General features: G+C 36.0%; 1 protein-coding gene and 1 long non-coding RNA gene across 7 annotated transcripts in view; one reads left to right on the top strand and one right to left on the bottom strand.

Annotated features, from left to right (window-relative positions):
* LOC137023190 (uncharacterized) overlaps positions 1-9,219 on the top strand; it is a 17,932-nt gene extending 8,713 nt beyond the window's left edge. The window contains exon 3 of the long non-coding RNA XR_010895489.1: positions 9,114-9,219. This is a non-coding gene — a long non-coding RNA (uncharacterized lncRNA). The remainder of the gene's footprint in view (positions 1-9,113) is intronic.
* Positions 4,651-20,871, bottom strand: part of fam168a (family with sequence similarity 168 member A) — a 69,385-nt gene continuing 53,164 nt past the window's right edge. Inside the window, exons 4-10 of one of the 6 annotated variants that reach the window (XM_067389924.1) lie at positions 20,772-20,852; positions 16,063-16,188; positions 12,126-12,268; positions 11,234-11,272; positions 10,260-10,434; positions 9,285-9,415; positions 4,652-9,188 (exon numbers count right to left, since the gene is read on the bottom strand). In XM_067389924.1, coding sequence (XP_067246025.1) covers positions 9,303-9,415; positions 10,260-10,434; positions 11,234-11,272; positions 12,126-12,268; positions 16,063-16,188; positions 20,772-20,852 — 677 coding nt within the window. In that variant the 3' untranslated portion in view covers positions 4,652-9,188; positions 9,285-9,302. Of the gene's footprint in view, positions 9,189-9,284; positions 9,416-9,677; positions 9,740-10,259; positions 10,435-11,233; positions 11,273-12,125; positions 12,269-16,062; positions 16,189-20,771; positions 20,853-20,871 lie in introns of those variants that run through there. The other 5 variants (XM_067389926.1, XM_067389927.1, XM_067389928.1 and 2 more) reach the window with 5 other exon arrangements.

Below are 20,871 nucleotides of genomic sequence, written 5' to 3' on the forward strand. Positions count from 1 at the left end.
TTTACGCGAGTAGATTAACGTTACATACAAAGTCAATGCAAAGACGCGATCAGACTGGATCAGACGCGTCCTCGCGCGGGTCTAGAGACGCGATGCCCCGCGTTTGGCGTATATGCCCCATAATACTAATCGTGTTGATCGTTATAATGGCATAACTTTACGTTTTCTGTAAAGATACGAATCAAAACAACTCACCTGTCGAGTAAAACACAAGCAAGATCGGCATCTCTTTCTAGGTGAAGTTTGTTGCGAAGCTCTCTCCATCTAGAAAATGCAACACCGATATTGATCCTCGCTCTTTCTCTCCTCTTGTCCCAAACTCTTCTTGGGTCGTTTGGTTGGCCCGTACGCTTACGTTTACGGGAGCTGTCCTTGTCGACAGAACCAGCGGCAGATGGTAAACAGTTATTATGTTCCATAAATAAGTAACACAATCCACCATAAAGCGTGCAAGAAGTAAGTAAGGAACTGCTTGAAGCAAGCTAGTGGTTTGCTGGACGCTAGACACTACTTCCGCATTTGTCCACGGCACTTGTCATGTGGTTTCTACGTCAGTAAAGGCGGTAACAAAGAGTAACTGACGTCATTGACAGGCGACTGCACTGCCCCGTGTCACTGTTTAGAATGGGAATTTTCTCATGATTTACAAGTAGTTGAAAACATTAGAGATATTGTTAGTAATCAGCTGGACAAAATATATAACACTAGCCTAGTGTTTTTTTGATATTTTACTGCGAATATCTTACAAATTGTACCTTTAACACAGTGAACAATGAGAGAAAAAAATATTTATAATAGTTGGAAGGCTTAGTTAACCCAAAAATGAAAATTCTGTCAATTTCTCACCTTCATGTCGTTCCACACCTGTAAGACCTTCGTTCATTTTCAGAACACAAATTAGGATATTTTTGATGAAAGAAAAGTAGGCCTACTAAAGACATTTTAAAAAAAAGAAAATCGACATGACTGCAGTGGTTCAACCTTAATTTTATAAAGCAAAACAAAACAAAAATAACTTTATTCAACAATCTCTTCTCTTCTGTGTCAATCTCAAATGTTGTTAATGTCTGGCGCTTCCAGATTCTACATCAGAACACCGAATCTTGGCCGGCTCCTGCGTCAGCATCACACACATATGACATCACACATCACATGATCAGCTTTGACCAATACTCAACTGGCATTCGGACGTAAACACGGAAGCCTTCACTGTGCTTACTCTGTCAGCTGCATATTGATAATTACAGGCAAGAAAAAAGATTGTTGAATAAAGTCGTTGTTTTTGCGCACAAAAAGTATTCTCCTCGCTTCATAAAATTAAGGTTGAACCACTGCAGTCACGTCGACTGTTTTAACAATGTCTTTAATACCTTTCTAGATTTGATTAGTGTTGATTAAATGGACAAATCATATAATAATCATATATTTCTTCAAAAATATCTTAATTTGTGTTCCAAAGATGAACAAAAGTCTTATGGGTGTGAAACGACATGAAGGTGAGTAATGAATGACAGAATTTTCATTTTTGGGTGAACTAACCCTTTAAGCCAGGTCAGTATACCTGGATAGGAGACCTCCTGATAAAAACTGGCTGCTGTTAGAAGAGGTTTTAGTGAGGCCAGCAGGGGGTGCTCATGTGTGCCCCAATATTGTGATGGGGACATTATACAGTAAATTGGCCCCATCCTTCAGATGAGACATTAAACCGAGGTCCTGACTCTCTGTGGTCATTAAATAAATCACATGGCACTTCTCGTAAAGAGTAGGGGTGTCCTGGCCAATTTCCCTCCCTTTATCAATCATGGCCTTCTAATAATCCTCCTCCACTGAATTGGCTCTATCACTCTCTCTCTCATCTCGTCTGGTGTGTGGTGAGCGCACTGGCGCCGTTATACTGTGGCTGTGTCACATCATTCAGGTGGATGCGTCACTGGTGGTGGGTGAAGAGAGACCCCAGATATGATTGTAAAGCGCTTTGGGTAATAGTACATGAAGCACAATATAAATGCTTCCTTCCTATGAAAAATGTTCCATCTGCTCATGTTCTTTGCAGCCACTGAAAGTCTTTGGGATGGAAACACAGATTCATTCATGTTGCAACGCGTAGGCTACATCCACTCTCTCCAAATGCAGAAGAAGAAAAAACAGCCTGCTGACACTTGCCATCCACATTTCTAAAGAGGGTTTGTTACAAAAGATAAAATTTGTTGATTTTAAGAGAGATTTAAGGACTTTTTTGTTGGCAGCAGCTGTTTAGACAAAAATTCCATCCAATCAAGTAACTCGACTAACCAGGTTTTCTAGTCTTAGTTGGTTTAGGATGATCTCAAAACCCCTCTAAAACCAGCCAACAGAAAATCAAATCAGACTAAAATAAATAAAATGTTAATGACAATTTTAGAAGAAAAGGTTCAGTATAGAACCTTTTTAACACCCTGTCCTAACCATACGCGACACCGCAACACGTGATAAAAGGTATATTTTCCATGTTAATCAGAGTTTTTGTCCTAACAAGGCGCAACGACTGTTTTAGAAACGGTTTCTATTTCTCCAAGTAGGCGCGGCTGAAACAACATATGGCAATGATAATATCAGGTACTGTTTATGTGCTTTAAAGAGGTCATGACATGAGAAATCAAATTTTCCTTGAGCTTTTGATGTATAACAGGTCATCATACTATAAGAATATCCTGTAAGTTTTAAAGCTGAAAACTTCCTTGTTAGTCCAATAAAAGCTTTAATTGATGCTTTCAAATGGAGCACCATTTAATAGACATAGACGTAGTTCACTGACAAGCCACGCAATATCACGTTCAATATCGATATGAATCGCCGTCGATATTGAACGCGATATTGCATGGCTTGTCTACTTGATACGGCTCTGTCTATTAAATGGTGCTCCATTTAAAAGCAGGTGATGGCGATTTCGAGGTAATCAGGAAACGGCTTTACTGACGATATATCGCCCAGCCCTACACCAGACCCAGCAAACGACAGGATTTACAAAGTGGGGATCTATGACGTCAAAGGGCAGCAAGCACCGCCTCCGCAGAAGAAGATCAACGCCTACTTCATCACTGCCTGATTAGCCCCGCTCACCGATTCACACATAACATGCAAAACTAACATGTGGTGCTAAACCAGATCGAGCTACCAAACAATAAACATGCTGTTGAGGGTTACAAAATATTGTGCAGTGCCTGGACTCGACAGTAATGCAACAACATGATATTATTGATTCATGTACAGTCAGAAGATTTTTATCTGTGTCAGTAAATCAAACCCGTGACTAAACGTCAACAGAAATTGAGTTGCAATGACGAGATCACTGCTTTCATGTGCTCAACATGTCTGTGATCGGCTACAGTGTTCATCTCTGCAACCTTTCATGCCGCAATATAAATATGCCATAGATCTAAATGTAATGCAACACTTTTCACGATTAGTTAACCTTAGAGCTGTAACAGTAAAAATGCGCTAAAAGAGAGAGTAATACTTGGATATTTTCATATGCAAAGATGTTAGCCAATCACAGCAGTGGGTGTTTACACTGAAATCTCACATCAGACACGCCCTTTAAAACGGAGCGTTCAAATCAGAGGCTAAAATCAGGGTAGGAAAAATGCCTTTTATTCATGAATTATGACAATTTTGGATGTAAAAAGCATACTAACATTATAAGTGCACCCCAGGAAACATTATAAAACAATAAACTAATGCAGTTCATGACCCCTTTAATAAATGTTAATGAGCCCGAGACAGCCCGCCCACACTCTCTTCTGATTGGCTTTGGTTTTTGATTGATTTTGTCCCGTCCCGTCTAGTGTGGACAGACTAATTGCTCGTCGCTGGAACCTTATCGCGTCTGGTTAGGTGTTTAAAGGTTCAAATAAAAGTTTTCAATAAATGTTTTATTTTGATAATTTTATGAATTAAACAGCATTGGCATAATTTATCACTAGCACACACACACACACACACACACACATACACAAAAAGTATTATGTAATCATTTAAGAAATTTTCCTTACATAGAAGCCTTTTGGCATAAATGGTTTGTAAAATTGAGTTAAAGGGATAGTTCACCCAAAATGAAAATTCTATCATTTACTCACCCTCAAGTAGTTCCAAACCTGTATGATTTTCTTTGTTCTGTTGAACACAAAGTAAGATATTTGGAAAAATTTTATTATCAGTAACCAAACAGATCTCGCCCCCCCTTGACTATAGTATTTATTTTTCCTACTACGGTAGTCAATGGAGGGCGAGATCTGTTTGATTACTGATACTGACATTCTTCCAAATATCTTTTATAAAGAAATAAAGAAATTCAGACAGGTTTGGAACTTGAGGGGGAGTAAATGATGACAGAAATTTTATTTTTTGGGTGAATTATCACTTTAAGAACCATATATGGTTCTATAAAGAACCCTATTTAATCTTTTTTCTACTATATACATTTAATACTAATAATAATTGCTATATTTAAATGTCAAATATACAGTTTTTAATCACATCAAAAGTTGTTACTCACCTTGAAGTTTCCTCCTACTAAACATTTATTTAGGGGTAAACCATCTTTTAATAATAATTCAACCAATTGACAATTTAATTAAATGTATTGACCGAACCAAAAAAGAACCTATCAATCATCATCATGATGTTATGTATGTGTCAGGAAAAAAAAATACGGAAAGATTTTTGGAAAGATTTTAATAGTTATTGAATGTTCTACATCTTACAGTAAATATTATACAATTACAAACTTGGCTTAATTATGTCACAGAGATCACTAACTGATCTTCAAAAACAAAAACAAAACAATAAAAAAACCCAAAATAAAAACAGTTTTACACTTCATTTCACAAGCCTGATGCGGGTCTCCTTGCTCAAATGGTAGTACAGCACGGTCTGGCCGGCACTCGCGAAAACACTTTCGGACCTGCCGGAACCTCGAAGGAATGAGATCTCCATGGTGCCAGAACCGCGCTGCAGTGCGTAATGCATACTATGGGGCAAGGACTCTTTAACACTCACTGAAGGGAGATCAATTCTGGAAGACTTTCCCCTTTTTGCTTTACATTTAGAATGCAAACAACAAAGTCTTATTCACCATATGGGTCAAACATAAATAGCCGTTTTCCTAAACAGTAGCGTGAAATAGCAACCTCTCGTATGTTTGCGTCAAAGCCAATGGTACATATCACAGGTTTTCAGCAAGAGTGTGAAACCAGTGCCACAATTACTTTAGAAATACCTTTACATACTGGTGACGTGACACTGACTTCACTAGAGCTAATAACCCGTTGCATGCATCACGGGCGCTAGTAAACAATCCTTTGATCGATGCCCTGAAACAAAAGAACAGAACAGTGCATGGGTTTGCAATATAGACATCACATGTTCTCAATACGTTAGAAACAGAAAAAAAAACAACAGGAAATCGAAGCGTCGTCCACATCACGCCGAGTGAAAATGACTCAGTTTACGAATGATTCCCAAAAAATCACCTGATTTCACACAGAAAACGGATCAATCCATTTTAAAATGAGAGAAATACATCAAAATGTATAATATGTGGTGAGCGGGAAAATATCGGAGTACACTGTAAAAAAGAATTGTAGGTTTAACTTAAAAAAGTAAGTTACCTGGTTGCCTTAAAATGTTGAGTTCATTGAAATTAAAAATTTGAGTTAATACAACGAAGGCAATTGATTCAACAGAAACTCAAAATATTATGTTATCTGAACTACATTAATTATCTAAGAAAAAAATGTGATAAATCAGGAAAAAAATGTGTACAGTGTACTGAAAAAAACTTTCTGATACAGCTGTTCAGGATTAAAGGAATAATTCACCAAAAAATAAAAGTTCTGTTATCATCTTTGACCTTTTTTCTTCTTCAGCGGAACATAAAAGATCAAAATGTTCAAACTGCTTTCATTTTTGGATGATCTACCCCTTTAAATTCACCATGACCCTGTGTTACATTCCAGAAAATGCAACAGCTTTGCTCTTATCCAATTTCACAAATAGTTCAATAAGAATTTGCCACCATTTGTACAATGGAAAGATTCCATGGCTGTTAAAGGTTCTTCATGAAACTATAAAAATCCTTTATTTTAAGAGTGTAGCTACAGATCGCTGAATTATGTCCCTCCTATCATTGCAACATAAAAAAAGAAGAAGAGAAAGCCAGATTGGGGAAATGCACGTAGAGGAAGAGGAAACCCTTTGAAGACTTGTGCTCTGAAATGCCTCTCAACCACATGGACTGCATCACTCCACTCCAGATCAACTATAAAGATCTTCTATTTAAGAAAAATGAACATCAATCATTAATTAAAACTTTAAATAACACTTACGTAAAAAGCGCCTAAATTACATGTCAGAGTGGATGGTAACGTCCTCTCATTCTGAATCGACCCTTTATTCGTTTGCAGTGTAAAAGGTCACTCTAGTCCTAGAGTTCAGAGGTCTGACGGATCAGTCAATGTTTAATATGTCGACTACAGCGATTAGTTGCATCAATCAAGTCTTGTGATGCAAACTTATGAAAAGACAAAGAAAATATAGTTCACTGCTTGATATAATACTGTATAAGACCAGCTGGAAAAACGAAAGAGTAGGGCAGAGAGGGCATGAAAATGACATCATATGTCATCAAAACAGCTACAGAGAAACAGAATGTGCTGTGAATTCATCCAATAATCAACCAATGAGCCTGGTTTGACTAATTTGCATTACTTACTGATGATGACATCATGCCGATAAAAAAATGCATCATTACACAAATATTACATATACCAAAGGCCTCTTGACTCGCTTTACTTGCTTTTGTCAAGAGATTCGCTCTGACTAAAGGCAAATTATTATACTGTAGTATATAATGCAACGAAGTTACAGTAATTTTCAGATGATTCTCACGTAATCCGTCAAGTACATGTCTAGGTATTTTGCGTAAAGAAAATGAAGCCTATTTTTAAAATTTTTATTATTTTTTTTAGTATTATTTTCATTACAATTTCCTTTATATTATTTATGAATCATGATATTTTGCTGTCTTTGTTGATTTTAACTGAAAAATATCTTTAAAAAGTAAAAATTACAATATTGCAGAGATTCTAATGAGAATCACTATTGAGAATAATGTGAATTAAACAATAATAATAATAAAAACTACAGGACAATTGTTCTGAAAATAAAGCAAAAACAAACAAAAAAAGGCTTCACTTTACTCATGTGAAACATTTTTTTTTTTCTCCTATGTTTTTTTTTTTTGTGGGATTCAGACACTCTGCGCCCTCACTCTCTCTCCCTTTACTTCAAACGTCGAAGGGAATGTACTGTAAAGTAAATGTATTATTCAAAGCAATCCATAAGCTGTGATTCAACATGATGCAACCATGCTTTGCAAAGGCATAGTTTCCATCCGATTACACTATACTGCATTCACCCGCATGACACATGCATTACTAGACGTTATTACTTTCACATAAGATCAGAGAATCAGTTCTTCCCACTTTGAGTGTACTATATATCGAAATAGTGGTTGATCAGCCAAACAAATAACAAAAAGAGAGTGATACTGTTATGTACTGACAATAATATTACTTCCAGAGACATTACCAAGACTAATGGTTTGCAGAGTAAATGCTTGATTTTCTTAATTACATCATTAAATATGAGAGTGTACCGTATAATTGGTTATTAAGTTATGTCTATTTGTCAATGTGCAATGCTTCAGTATGATAACATTTCATAGAATACTTGATATGTCACTTCTGAGTACACTATTCATGGATACAGGCGAGGCCTTGGGATAGGAAATCAAAATTCTCTCATCTCTCTCTAAAAATGCTGTAAATTACAATTAAAAGCCATTCAAGCAGGCCGTTCTTATTATTGCATTGAACAACTCCGTTCCTACGCCTAAAATCTGTGCAACTACAGGCCTAAAGGCCCAAGAATTCACAGAGGACCAGGGGTTAGACCCACTCTAAACCCGGAGCTGATTGGAAATTAATGCTGGAACGCCTTCCCTTCCTTTTTTTATTTATTTATTTATTTATTTTTAAATTTTTTTGCTTTCAGTGCTATTTTCGATGCGATAAAGTCCCTTTGAATTCTGGATGCGATCCTAATCGTTCCGTCAGAGTAGCGTCCGTCCTGTCTGGCCTCAAAGTTGGCACATGTTTTGATCAGGTTCAATGCCACCGGGATGACATCGCAGCCAGAGGCTCCAGCTAAGTGCCACTGATAGTTTTTTTTCCCCCTCAATATTCTCCGCGCGTGGATTCGCCGTGAACGCATGCTCGCGTGCCGCCGTGTTCCTTGCGAGAACACCCATGCGCGCGCATTTATATAAATCGAATATACACGTTATAGTTTAGAAGCTTACGCTATCCTGACACATAAGCTAATAAAGTAACCAGCTCACTCAAACGTTCTCTATTTAGTGAATAACTAAGATTACTGTATGTACTCTTTATCCTAATGAAGGTTAAACCACGTTTGCACTGCCCTACTAATGATATATTCCTTACAAATCTACATGAACAGCTACAAGCTGGAAGACACCCTTGTTATCGATGATAGAATGAAATGAGGGAGAATTGAATCAGATCAAATCAAATTTCCTTAAAAAAAAATTTAACGATTCCAGAGAGTTCTGTGGGAGAATGGGGAAAGCTGAAATGAAACGCCGCTGTAAATAAATAATAATAGTAAAAAAAAAAAAAAAAAAAAAAAAAAAAATGAACCCTGTGCTAATATCTAAAGGTTATAAAATTTGGCAGCATAATTGGATGATTATGATCCGAAGAGGTGCTGATATTGCGTCGGTACATTCCTACACACCAGCGTTTATACTGAACACAAAGACAAATCGTTTGAAGAGGCGTGATTGGTCGAAATCATTCTGGAGTTCTTACAGAATTAACTATGGAACAATGAAGAATTAAAATAACCTAATGCAAGAACATCATCCCAAAAAAATGAGAAGAAAAAAAATTCAAATTAAATAAAAAAGATAAAAAAGCAGCTTTTACAAAAACACGTAAGAATGCATAAAGTGACCCTTGCACTTTTTTCTCTTTTGTTCTTGCAAACAGACGTGGCACCTCCTTGTTGAGCACAGAGCGCCGATGTAAGACTTGAGTAGTTGCATACAATGTTTGACTCCAGATCTGCAATGGAGGGAGAGAAAATGAGAAGAAGTCAGCGACTGCTCTTCACTGGTTGGGTGGAGCCAGGATGAATGTGTCGTGTGGGCAGGAACTCACATGATTGGCAGGTGGGCTCTACCAGTGAGGTGGCACGTAGCTGTACCCAGGTGTTCCTTGGGGTCGGTACGTTGGCACGGTGACGGGGTGTGCTCCGATCGGAGTGTGCTGAGGGGTGGTCAGCAAGGTTCCTGTAATATAACATATATATGTATAAACTAAAGGGTGTGCATATATTGTATCTGTAATTAATGTAAATAATAAATTATTAAATAAATATTAATTTAATGTATTTTTATTATACATTTAATTAATTTTATTTAAAAAAAATAAAATACATAATTATTTAAATTATGATAATTAATACTCTCTCTCACTATCACACACTGTCTCTCTCTCTCTCTCTCTCTATATATATATTTTAGGACTGTCAATTTAATGCGTTCATCTTACATTTCATACAGTTGATTGGTGATGAACATGAAGCAGGGCAACAACTCAATGCGTGATGTACCCTAGAGAAATCAGTTAGAATGCCCCTAAAATTCAAGATATCAGGGCAAAAATGCCTCGTATGATTTTTGTCTCATATTTATATCATATGATAGGCAATAGTTATGCAATATCACACAAGTAATGAGCATAATATCAGTGTTGTTTGATACAGCACAAGTGCAAATGTGAAAAATGATTATATACAACAGTTCAATAAATAGAAATTAATATTGTGTTATATTTTAGACACAATATTGCATATTTTATTATTGTCTCAATTTTGCCAACAAAAATATTGCCTGTAAAGCCAGAGCAGAACTATTGTGTGTCTCTGAGCAACATACAGCGGGATTTTGAATAAATAATATATATTAGGGCTGTCAAAAGATTACTATATATATATATATATATATATATATATATATATATATATATATATATATATATATATATATATATATATATATATGTATACTAATATTTTGTTTATTTATTAGCTTCAACAATATTCAACAATATTATCACTTTTGAGCTTCTCACCAGCAGACATGGCCATCGTTGTTCCAGCCACCATGCCCATGGCCACACCGTTGGAGCGGGGCGCGGGTACAGGAGCGGGGTAGATGGCGGAGGGGATGCTGTTGGGCTGGACCACGGTGGTGTGGTGGATTACATGAGGCTGGGCGGCGTACACTGGCTGTGTGTAATAAGCACCCTGAGAAGAAGATAAACTCAAATTATAATGCAATTGTTACAAGTAGCTAAAAGGTTGTATGTTCAAAACCAGTTAGGTGTGATCCATTGTATTGCATAGTGGGTGTTATGGGATCCCAATAGTCTTGGTTGCAAATAAAGGATAAAAGCTCTAAGCTGGATAAAATAAATCAAACAAACAAAAAGTACTGTGGTGGTGCAGTGGTATAGCGATGTATCAGATCCTAATAGCACATCACTTTAATATTTACCATAGGGATGCACCAATACCACTTTTTCCAGATACTGATACTTTTATTTTTGGTACTTGCCGATACTGATAATGATGTATATTCATTGCATTTGCAATTTTTACAAATATTAGGTAGAGAAACCAAAAAAATATGAATCAAATTAATTGGCTTAATTTATTTAGCAAACAGATATGTTATGTTCCTTCAGTTATTTTGCCTGTTAAAATGTATCGTAGGAGCTTTTGTTACTTTCACTGCTTTATCACATTTTAACTTTCACAGGGCTCAACGCCAAGGATTTTTTTTCTACTGGCCTGGTTGTAATAGTGGTTCCAATTTTTAGATACCAGACAGTAAAACATCACAATTTTCAGGCACAGAAATTGAATAAAGAAATCAAAATAAAACACTGCATAGTCTTCACTGTATAAAATATAGATTAATCCTTATCAAAGTTACAAAAGTTTTTCAGTCAAGAGCAGTGGGTGATATTCTTTTTTTCTTTTGTTGTTAGATGAACATTAATGTGTCATGAAATCCCCCCTGTTTTAGCCTGGTTGTTCACACCTCAGAGTAGAAAAAGTCTCTAGAAATGGGCATGTAAAGCTGTGGAAAAGTGGGAGAGTAGAAGGAGGGAAAAGAGGAGAAAACAACCAATAAAACACAGATCTGTAACACTCATTATACAGACACATGAATATTAAAATATGACCATGGAGAAAAAAACAAAAAACACAAAAAGCAGAGTTGAGGGCACCTTGATGCATTTAAAAAAATATAACCCTATATGACAACAAACTCCCAAAAATGAGGGATAAACGCAGAAAAACATTTAAAAGGTCTAAGGGTATTTTCATTACATTTATGAGCACTACAGACTCTGAACAACACAGAAGGAATAGTTACTTTTACGTCAAGCCAGTTATGCTTTTTTCTTAAGTTGACTATGGAAGCTGTATGACGTAGGCATTTTGAGAGGTTTTACACTTTCTTAAGTTGAATACGGAAAGCGGTTTGGCAAAAGCTAGATATTTTACTTTATAACTTAAGTTATAAGTTAAATATGAATATTTTTCTTACACAAATGCATCACTTCACTTCAGAAGGCTTTTATTAACCCCCCGGAGCCATGTGGAGTACATTTATGATGGATGGATGCACTTTCTTGAGCTTCATACCCGTTCACTGCCATTATAAAGCTTGGATGCATCAGGATATTTATTAATATAACTCCGATAGGATGGCTTGAGGGTGAGTGAAGCTTGGGGTAATTTTAATTTTAAAATAAACTAATCCTTTAACTTTCAGAAAAAAATGTTAAAATTGCAGCATTACTGACTGATGGTGTTATTCCAGCTTGCTGCGTGTTAGCCGTCACTTTTATATTTATAGTGCCTTGCTCAATAGAAATTGTTTCAAAGCAACTTCTCAATATTCACAGTATAGAACAAGGTCTTACCTGAGCATAGAGGTTCTGCTGGGGATAGGCACTTCTAATAGGGTACATGGCCGTCTGGTAGGGGTTAGGGGACGGGGAATAGGGAGGAGGGGCTCCGTTGGTCTGAGTAGGGGGGACTTTATAAGGCGTTCCTGCAGTGTATCCTGAAACAGAGACGGAAAGAGATTGTTAGGTCTGATAGGCATCTGGCACACAACAATCGAATATAATACATATTAATTCTATAAAATATTCCTTCACACATGTCCATGTGCTCTGGTTGGATTTCCAAAACCCCCATGTCGCCACCTTCTGGTGAGCAACAGTAAAGCACACTAGAAGTGTAAGGAGGGAGTGCGCCAAACTAAACTAAAGCACACATGAAGTGCAAACACTCACACACCCTTTCAAGGAAGAGATATTACACATTAAACAACCAAGCACACACACCGACACCTTCTCTCTTTCCACACACACCATCTGTCAGGCTTTTTATTCGCCAGCAATTTATTAGAGGATTGTTGACAACAAAGTAGTAGCAAAAAGCACAAGAACGTGAATTCAGCTGCACAAACGGAAGTCAAGAATACATTGCTTGAGGTGTTATTATTTACACAACACACCAATAGATTACCTACATACCAAAGACATGCTATCAGTCGTTACTTCACATTTGACAAACCACTGATGCAACAAACCAGATTCAACTGTCTTTAGTCTAGCTTAGCCACTCCTGTCTAATTCAATCCCACAACACAATTTTTTGCAATCTCAATTCCAAAAGCTCTGCTGTCTACGGTGAGAATGAAACCTTAGATCTCGGATAGTGTGTCTCCAGTATGCAATGTGAGATTTTACCTGTCACAAACTCTAGTGAGCTGCTTACCTAGACAGTATTTTAAGGCACACTCTGACACAAAGGCGTACAAAAGCTTGCATTTTAGGGTTATTATTGTTAAAACCATAAAAACACAAATTTATTACTTGAAATGTTAACTGACATAAGCTATATATATATATATATGTAGCAGTGCAGTCCATCCAGGATTTCGCGATCGCTGAGTTTAACGCAAAATCAAGTAAACTCTGCAGTAATCTGAGGATCTTGCATTTTATTTTCTTAATTACAGCAGATTTTGGGCTTAGACACGTCCCGTGATGTCATCGAAATATGCATTTAGTCAACTCGTTTGAGCTTCGCAGCTCGGACCAATAATAGACAACCGCGTCACGATTGGAGTTCAGAGCAGCGGGCCGATCTCGTTCACACAACAACATTTCTACGTGTGCGCTGAGAATTATATAGAATTATAGAAATGAATAGAATTAGTTTCATCGCTGTGAAATCAGAATTCTGTGTTAAAAAACAGATATCAGATCAAACGGTGCCGCTGTGGACACTATTTGATCTGATATCTGATATTTGATCTGATATCTGTGGTTTAACAGAGAATTCTGTGAAAAATTGAACCTAAATGCTTCTCACAAGATTACACAGCGAGGTTATTAATTCTGCGGTGAATTCAAGCGGTTTCTTCTCAGTGCATGTGTAATCTGGAAACCATGAGAAACATTGAGACACTAACAGAAATAACTTGTGGCAGAAATGGTCTAATGTTTTCGACTGCTTTTAAGTGCTTCACACAACTTTTCCCAGTACTTCAAAGCTTTCAATATTGCCCATTTTGAATGTTAAGTTTAATGTAGGAAAGCAAAAACTTACTAAGAAATAAAAAATAATAAATTACCACTGTAGTAGATGCTGTAGAGGAGCACTTATTGGCTTATTAGCCATTTCCACACCCTAGTATTTATTTTTAATATTTAATAATAATAAAATAAAAGTTAATAGGTTATTATCTGCATCTCAACTCAAGCTCAGCGCTTTTCTGTCAGTCCTCACAGCACTGACAAATCAGGGGCTGGTGCCACCTTACAACTTAAAGGGTTCACATTGAAAATTCTGTCATTAATTACTCACCCTCATGTCGTTCAACACCTGTAAGACCTTTGTTCATCTTCAGAACACAAATGAAGATATTTTTGATAAAATCTAATGGCTCAGTGAGGCGTCCATTGACAGCAAGATAACTAACCCTTTAAATGCCTAGAAAGCTAATAAAGACATATTTAAAACAGTTCATGTGAAAACAAAATAACGACTTTATTCAACAATATCTAGTGATGGAAGGTTTCAAAACACTGCTTCATGAAGATTCGCAGCTTTCCCAATCTTTTGTTTCAAATCAGTAGTTCAGAGCGTGTATCAAACTGCCAAAGTCACGTGATTTCAGTAAATGAGGCTTCGTTACGTCATAAGTGTTTCGAAACTTTTCGAAATTTCAATGTTTCACCACTGGGGGTGATGATCTCTGTGAAACCATGAAAACATGCTGTAAATATAAGCCGCTGCAAATTCAGTCATTTTAGGCTGCAAAAATCTGAAAAAAGTCCTGTGAAATCCTGGAAGGACTGATATTGCATTGTGAAGAATAATCAAAGATGTTGCACAAAGCGAGAGAAATGTCAATTTCTGTCAATCTATTTATATAAAAATAATATAAATCTTATTAAAATCATTTTATGTGCTAATGTCAAATTTTACTGAAATAAAAAAGTAATGAATTGAGTCTCCAGAGTGCTTTATGTCAGTTGCTGCCCATGTAGAGTGTTATAAATCTAAATCAAAATAAAATTGTCATGTGATCAACTAAGAACAACAACAACAAAAAAAACTTTTTTTTATGTTTCATTATTATTTAAATTATTCAAATGAATTCAGTCAAAACAGAAATATATTACTATTGCAATAATACCATTGTACTGTAAAAAATTATTTTTTAAATTATAACAATAATCAAATTCAAAATAATAAATGCAGCAATGTTTCCTTGGATTTACAGAATTCACATGGATCCTACTTCAGGTCAGAAAAAAATATATATGGGAAAATCAGATCTTTGATCAAATAAAAATATTTAAAAATAAAATAAAAAGGTTCCATTTTCACTTAGGATGCTGCCTAATAAGGAAGCTACCTATGTATGCAGTAGGCAGAAGTGCAGCTCACTAGGTTTTAGAACAGAGCTTATTGTAAAGTTTGTTTACACAGCATGAGTGGAAGTCATTATGTGATTGAATCCTGCAGTGCCAAAACTGCATGTGTGTGTGTGTGTGTATATACGCACTCTGGGGAAACGGAACAATGAGGATAAGGGCTGGACTCTATAGCTATGTTCACACTGTCAGTCCAAATCCGATTATATGTGTATCCAGCTGGAATGTGATCTAAATTATTGACTGTCCACACTGTGCATCTCAACTATTCAGATCTGATTTGTCTGATGCTCTTATGTTTTCCAGAATATCTGCATTAGTTTCTCGACATACGCTAAAAACAGCAATGTGGAGGGGTTTGCAATACAGATGTTGTCTTTTTTATATAAAACTGACAGTGTAGCTGTGCAGAAACACAGGAGGCTGGTATGCGTGGCCTTATTCCGTGCTGTCATCTCTGCCAGTCTTCAACATGTCACCATTGTGTAGTAATTTTCCACTCGACCGGCACTTTGCAACAACACAACCTTGTTTCAGCAGCGACTTTCAGCATGTTTGATATAACAACGTCCGACACGTTTACATTTTTCGTGATGTGATAAAGTGACATAAACCACACAAAATCCTATTTGAACGGACTGAAGCGGATTTCCAGAAATGCGATTTGAACAGAATTTCAAACCACATATGACTGTAGCTGAAAAGGGATTTGTAAAAATAGCATTTCATGTGATTTGTTGCTGTTTCACACGTGCTAAATATAATCAGATTCCAATTGGATATACACAAAAAACAGATTTGGACTGACTGTCTGAACGCGGTAAAAGGGTGTGTGTTTGTGTGTTATAGAGTAACAGGGGAACACACAGCAGTTACAGTAGAGTATAGTAATCATATTTACTGAATGCTGTAGATGAGGCCTGGTACTGCCTGCTCTCTGAGCCAGCGTCCACGGCCAGGTCATAGGAGCCTTCTCCGGGCCCCGGAGCTGATGCCGTCTGGGGCCAGGCCTGCTTCACCAGCAGCACTGTCCCAAACAAACACAACACAAGAAGGGTTACATATGCGTCAGGACTGTCGCCACATCTTAATCTCCAAAACGGTGCCCTGACTATCCTCTCCTCCTCTCGTTGTCCCTCTGGATCCTTGTATTAACAGACTGCAAAAGTGGGCTTCCAGAAGTAAAAATACTACTCAAAAAGAAAGAAAAAAAAAAGATAGATAGATAGATAGATAGATAGATAGATAGATAGATAGATAGATAGATAGATAGATAGATAGATAGATAGATAGATAGATAGATAGATAGATAGATAGATAGATAGATAGATCTACCATAGAAACCATTGATTTCAAAATTATTTAATTGCCTACACTTCCCAAAATTCTGAAGCAAGAAGTTGCTGAATTTATGGAAATCTTCACAGTGGTCAGTTTTTATGGTAAAAGAAGCTAATATTACCAACCTAGGTACCTAGTTACCTAATATGGGATGTGGCGTTGCATAAAAGACACTAAATGCACTATATTTGGCATTGAAATGCTTCTCTAACAGTAATAAATACAGTTCAAGCAGTAACACTTGCACCTCTAAGTAGAATTTAAAAAATCAAAACAGAAACTACAAAAAAAAAATTTTTCTATTCAACAATAAATTACAAAATTAAACTAGAAAAATATTAGCTACTAAAATGTCTTTACAGAGCAAGTTGGCTGTGAAACTGCTTGCATAGTTCCTCATTTGAAAGTCATTTTGGATAAAAGCCTAAAATAAATGTAAAATGTAAATGTATTGTAAACAAAAACTCTGGGCTTGCATTTGGATGGTTCAATTCCGATTAAGCTGAACAACAGTGAATATCAATACATCCCACTCAATGGCTATGTTCAAAATTAAAATACTAGGTTACTGCATACTGAACACTACGGAGTATGCACTGTATACTACTACCTAATATTTGATGAAAATAGTACATAAAACAATAGGCATTATTCACTGATAAACGTTTTGTTACGTAACATATGAGTGGTGTCATATTTTCATCTTGGATATTAAAATGATTATTTTCCATAATTACCTCCATTTTGTGTATTTGGCAGTAAAATCTTAAAGGCATAGTTCACCTAAAAATGAAAATTCTGTCATCATTTACTCCCTCTCAAATTGTTCCAAACCTGTTTAAATTTCTTTGTTCTGCTGAACACAAAGAAAAATATTTGAAAGAATGTTTGTAATCAAGCAGATCTCGCCCCCCATTGACTACCATAGTATCTTTTCCCCCTACAATAGTAGTCAATGGGGGGCGAGATCTGCTTTGTTACAAGCATTCTTCCAAGTATCTTCCTTTGTGTTCAGCAGAACAAAGAAATTTAAACAGGTTTGGAACAACTTGAGGGGGAGTAAATGATGACAGAATTTTAATTTTTGGGTGAACTATCCCTTTTAAGTGACATATCGCAATCGGAATTATGGATTACAATAGAAGAGATTGGAAAACTCTCATATATTGCAGTTATGTCAGAACGGTTATTTTGCACTTCATCCAGTTTTGTGTAAAATGTCTTAATTATGTTAAAATAACAAAATCATGGTTGGTAACTTTTCATTCATTACACTGGAAATGGAAGATTAAGTGCATTGCATTGTCAGCTATTCAATGCAGTGTTCTACAAACATACTGTATGCTGCACATTTTTGTGAATGTAGTAGGTCATGTGTGGATTCAATGCATACAAAAAACTGCATACTGTTCACACTATATATAATGCAAAAAAATTATCATTAGTAATATAGGAAGATGCTAATCCATAATGACTGTACGTGTTGGCATAGAGGTTAAATATCTAAACGTGAACTACTGCCCTTAAGAACGCCACGTAACCCTGGATTTCTCCAGGAGGACTGTCCCTGTAATAAGACGTAAATTACAACAGATAAACATATCAGTGAAATGATTTAATAGTATTTAATTGCAAGTCTTCCTAATGAAGCAATCCTTTCAGAGCCACAAGGGGGCGATGGTGCAAACTCATGAGATGTTACCAATCACAAGAGAGCACAGAGGGACAAAGAGAAAGAGAGACTGCTGGAATCACACAATGGCATCAGTGCCGCATAGACACCTCACACATGACATCACTGCAGCGGTTCAGTGCTGCGTTTTATGCACTTTATGTGATTCAGATAATTATTATGATAACTATAATGCTTATAATGATGAAATTATGATACAGTAGTCTACAATATCCATACATGGAATATAGCCTATATGTAGAGGTTTACAGATAATGGAATAAGGTGATATTGATAACGAAAATATGGCTGAAAACCTATTAATCGCAGATAGTAAATCGTTTAAAATAGTAAGATAGTAAATAGTTTAAAATCAATTATATGAATGAAAACGTTCCACTAGAAAATTAACAATGACTTGAAACTTATAACTATTAAAATTGATATATAGCCAAGCTTTATCACTACCAAGACTTTTATTATTCTTTTAATTTTGTTATATGAAACATATAGATAATGTACAGGAAATTGAGAAAGAAATCAAATCAATGTTTTTTTTAAATGCAATTTCAAATGCCATTGTTTATAGGTCGATCAATTTTGTAGATACTGTTAAATAAAACCGGAAAATATGGCCGGTAACAGATCGCTCATAACTAAATTCAATAATATTAATTAAAACTTTCCAATTAATGTAAAATAGCGCTAACCTTTATTAGATATTTAACGACTTGGCCATGAGAATATTTTGTAATTATTAAAATAAATTAAAATACATAAAATATTGCTAAGCTAGTCATGACTACTGACACACTGACATTATTTTTTACCTTAATATCATATGGAATATATCAAAAATAAAGTTTAAGAAATGGAGAGAGAAAAAAGGGTCAAAAATAAAAATCAATGTCTTTTTAAATGTATTTTTCAAATGGCATCGTACGTAAAGAATAAGTAATGAACTACAAACAAAGTACAACAGCCAACATTTTTCCAATCAAGGGATATTTTTTCACTGTTTGGTGCATTTAAACTGAAATCAGTCTAAATCAGTGGTTCTCAGATGGTTTTGCTTCAGGACCCAGATTTTAGATTGGACATCAAGTGCCGACCCAACACCGGGCCAAAACTGTTATCAAACACAAAGTCTGATGGTAGCCAGTTATTCATTGCATAAAACACACTATAGTCTGCATAAACCATGTCATCATTTTTGATCTGCCCATTTAGCATTTGCCTAATTTGACTACCTTTTACCAAATGATGAATTTGCACCAAGACATTATAGGTGGATATTTTAGTCTTTGATGTCAACAACAAAATTGACAGGAATTCCCTTTTAAAAGCAGATAATTTGCTATCTCAACTATGCTCAATTATCATTTAGTTATGTTTTTATTCTTTGTATTTAACATTTGATAACCACAGGCCTAAATGCACGTCTTACCACACAGACTATTTTTGTAGCATGTATTTATAATAGTATATTTAACAAAAAGAAAAAGGATCTTGCAGAAATCTTTGAGATCAACGTGCTTTTCATGAAGATATTGGGTGAAAACTACAGGAACTTGTGGAGAAAGTGTAACATTGTGTGAAAATAGTGCTGGTCAACCAAAACTACCATTTACTGGTATCTAAGATAATATCCAAGCAAGACAGTAACTGGATCAAACATAAAAAATATGAATATATAACAGCAAAATGTCAACTTGATGTCTGATCTAAGAAACAGCCTGTATAAGCATGTAAGATTGGCAGGTGGAATGTCATATCCTAAAATTACAGAGGAAATTATACAGAAAAATCATATCTGTTCAGGGCGGCACTCATCATATTGATCATATCACAGACCTCACAAACCAACTCCACTAGTGCACCATTTACATCCTGATCCAAAATGATACCAAAAAACAGGGTTTTTTTTTTTACAAAACAGTGTTAAACACCATGCTTCAAGTTGAGTCACACATAGCTGACTCAAACAAGCCTGTTAACACAAGACTAGTGGGAAATTATCTGCACTTAAAGTCAACCTTCTTCACATGACTCCTCCTCACTGCATCTGGTTTCTCTCGAGACTGAATTTCACACTCAAATTATGCAGATGCACTACTGAAAACAGCTACTAAAATATCATTATTCGCATATAACTTGCCGGATCGAGACACAAACAGATTTATTGACCAAAATCATTTCAGGGAACTGCTCATTACTGAACAAAACACAATTAGTTGCCTCATACATCAGTCACTTTCAAGTAGCACAGTTATATCAATACAAATAAAGCCAATTTTCTAATCATTATGAAGATTTATTGTATATAATGAGTATTAGCATTATGTCACTAGTTGGAACCAGCACTATATAACCGTAATATGCTGTTTAATTGTTCAATTACAGGCCAGCATCATCAAAATGAGGCTAGACAGTATAATGCATTAGGATGTGTATGTGTTTGTGAATACTGCATGTGTTTCATTAGTGTCAATGAATGTTTGGTCTCATATATTTTTGCTAATGTAAATGTGTATTATGGCATATTCATTGGAAAGTATGGAGGGTGTGTGTGGGTGTGTGTGAGTATGTGTACACACCTGGTGGGTATCCTGGGCTACCTGTCTGATAAAGGTTGGCTGTGTAAGTCGGGGCAGTCGTAGGATAACCTCCGGGATAACCTGTACACATGCAAAGAGA

The sequence above is a fragment of the Chanodichthys erythropterus genome, chromosome 7, assembly GCF_024489055.1.
Source record: "Chanodichthys erythropterus isolate Z2021 chromosome 7, ASM2448905v1, whole genome shotgun sequence".
Classification (NCBI taxonomy): domain Eukaryota; kingdom Metazoa; phylum Chordata; class Actinopteri; order Cypriniformes; family Xenocyprididae; genus Chanodichthys; species Chanodichthys erythropterus.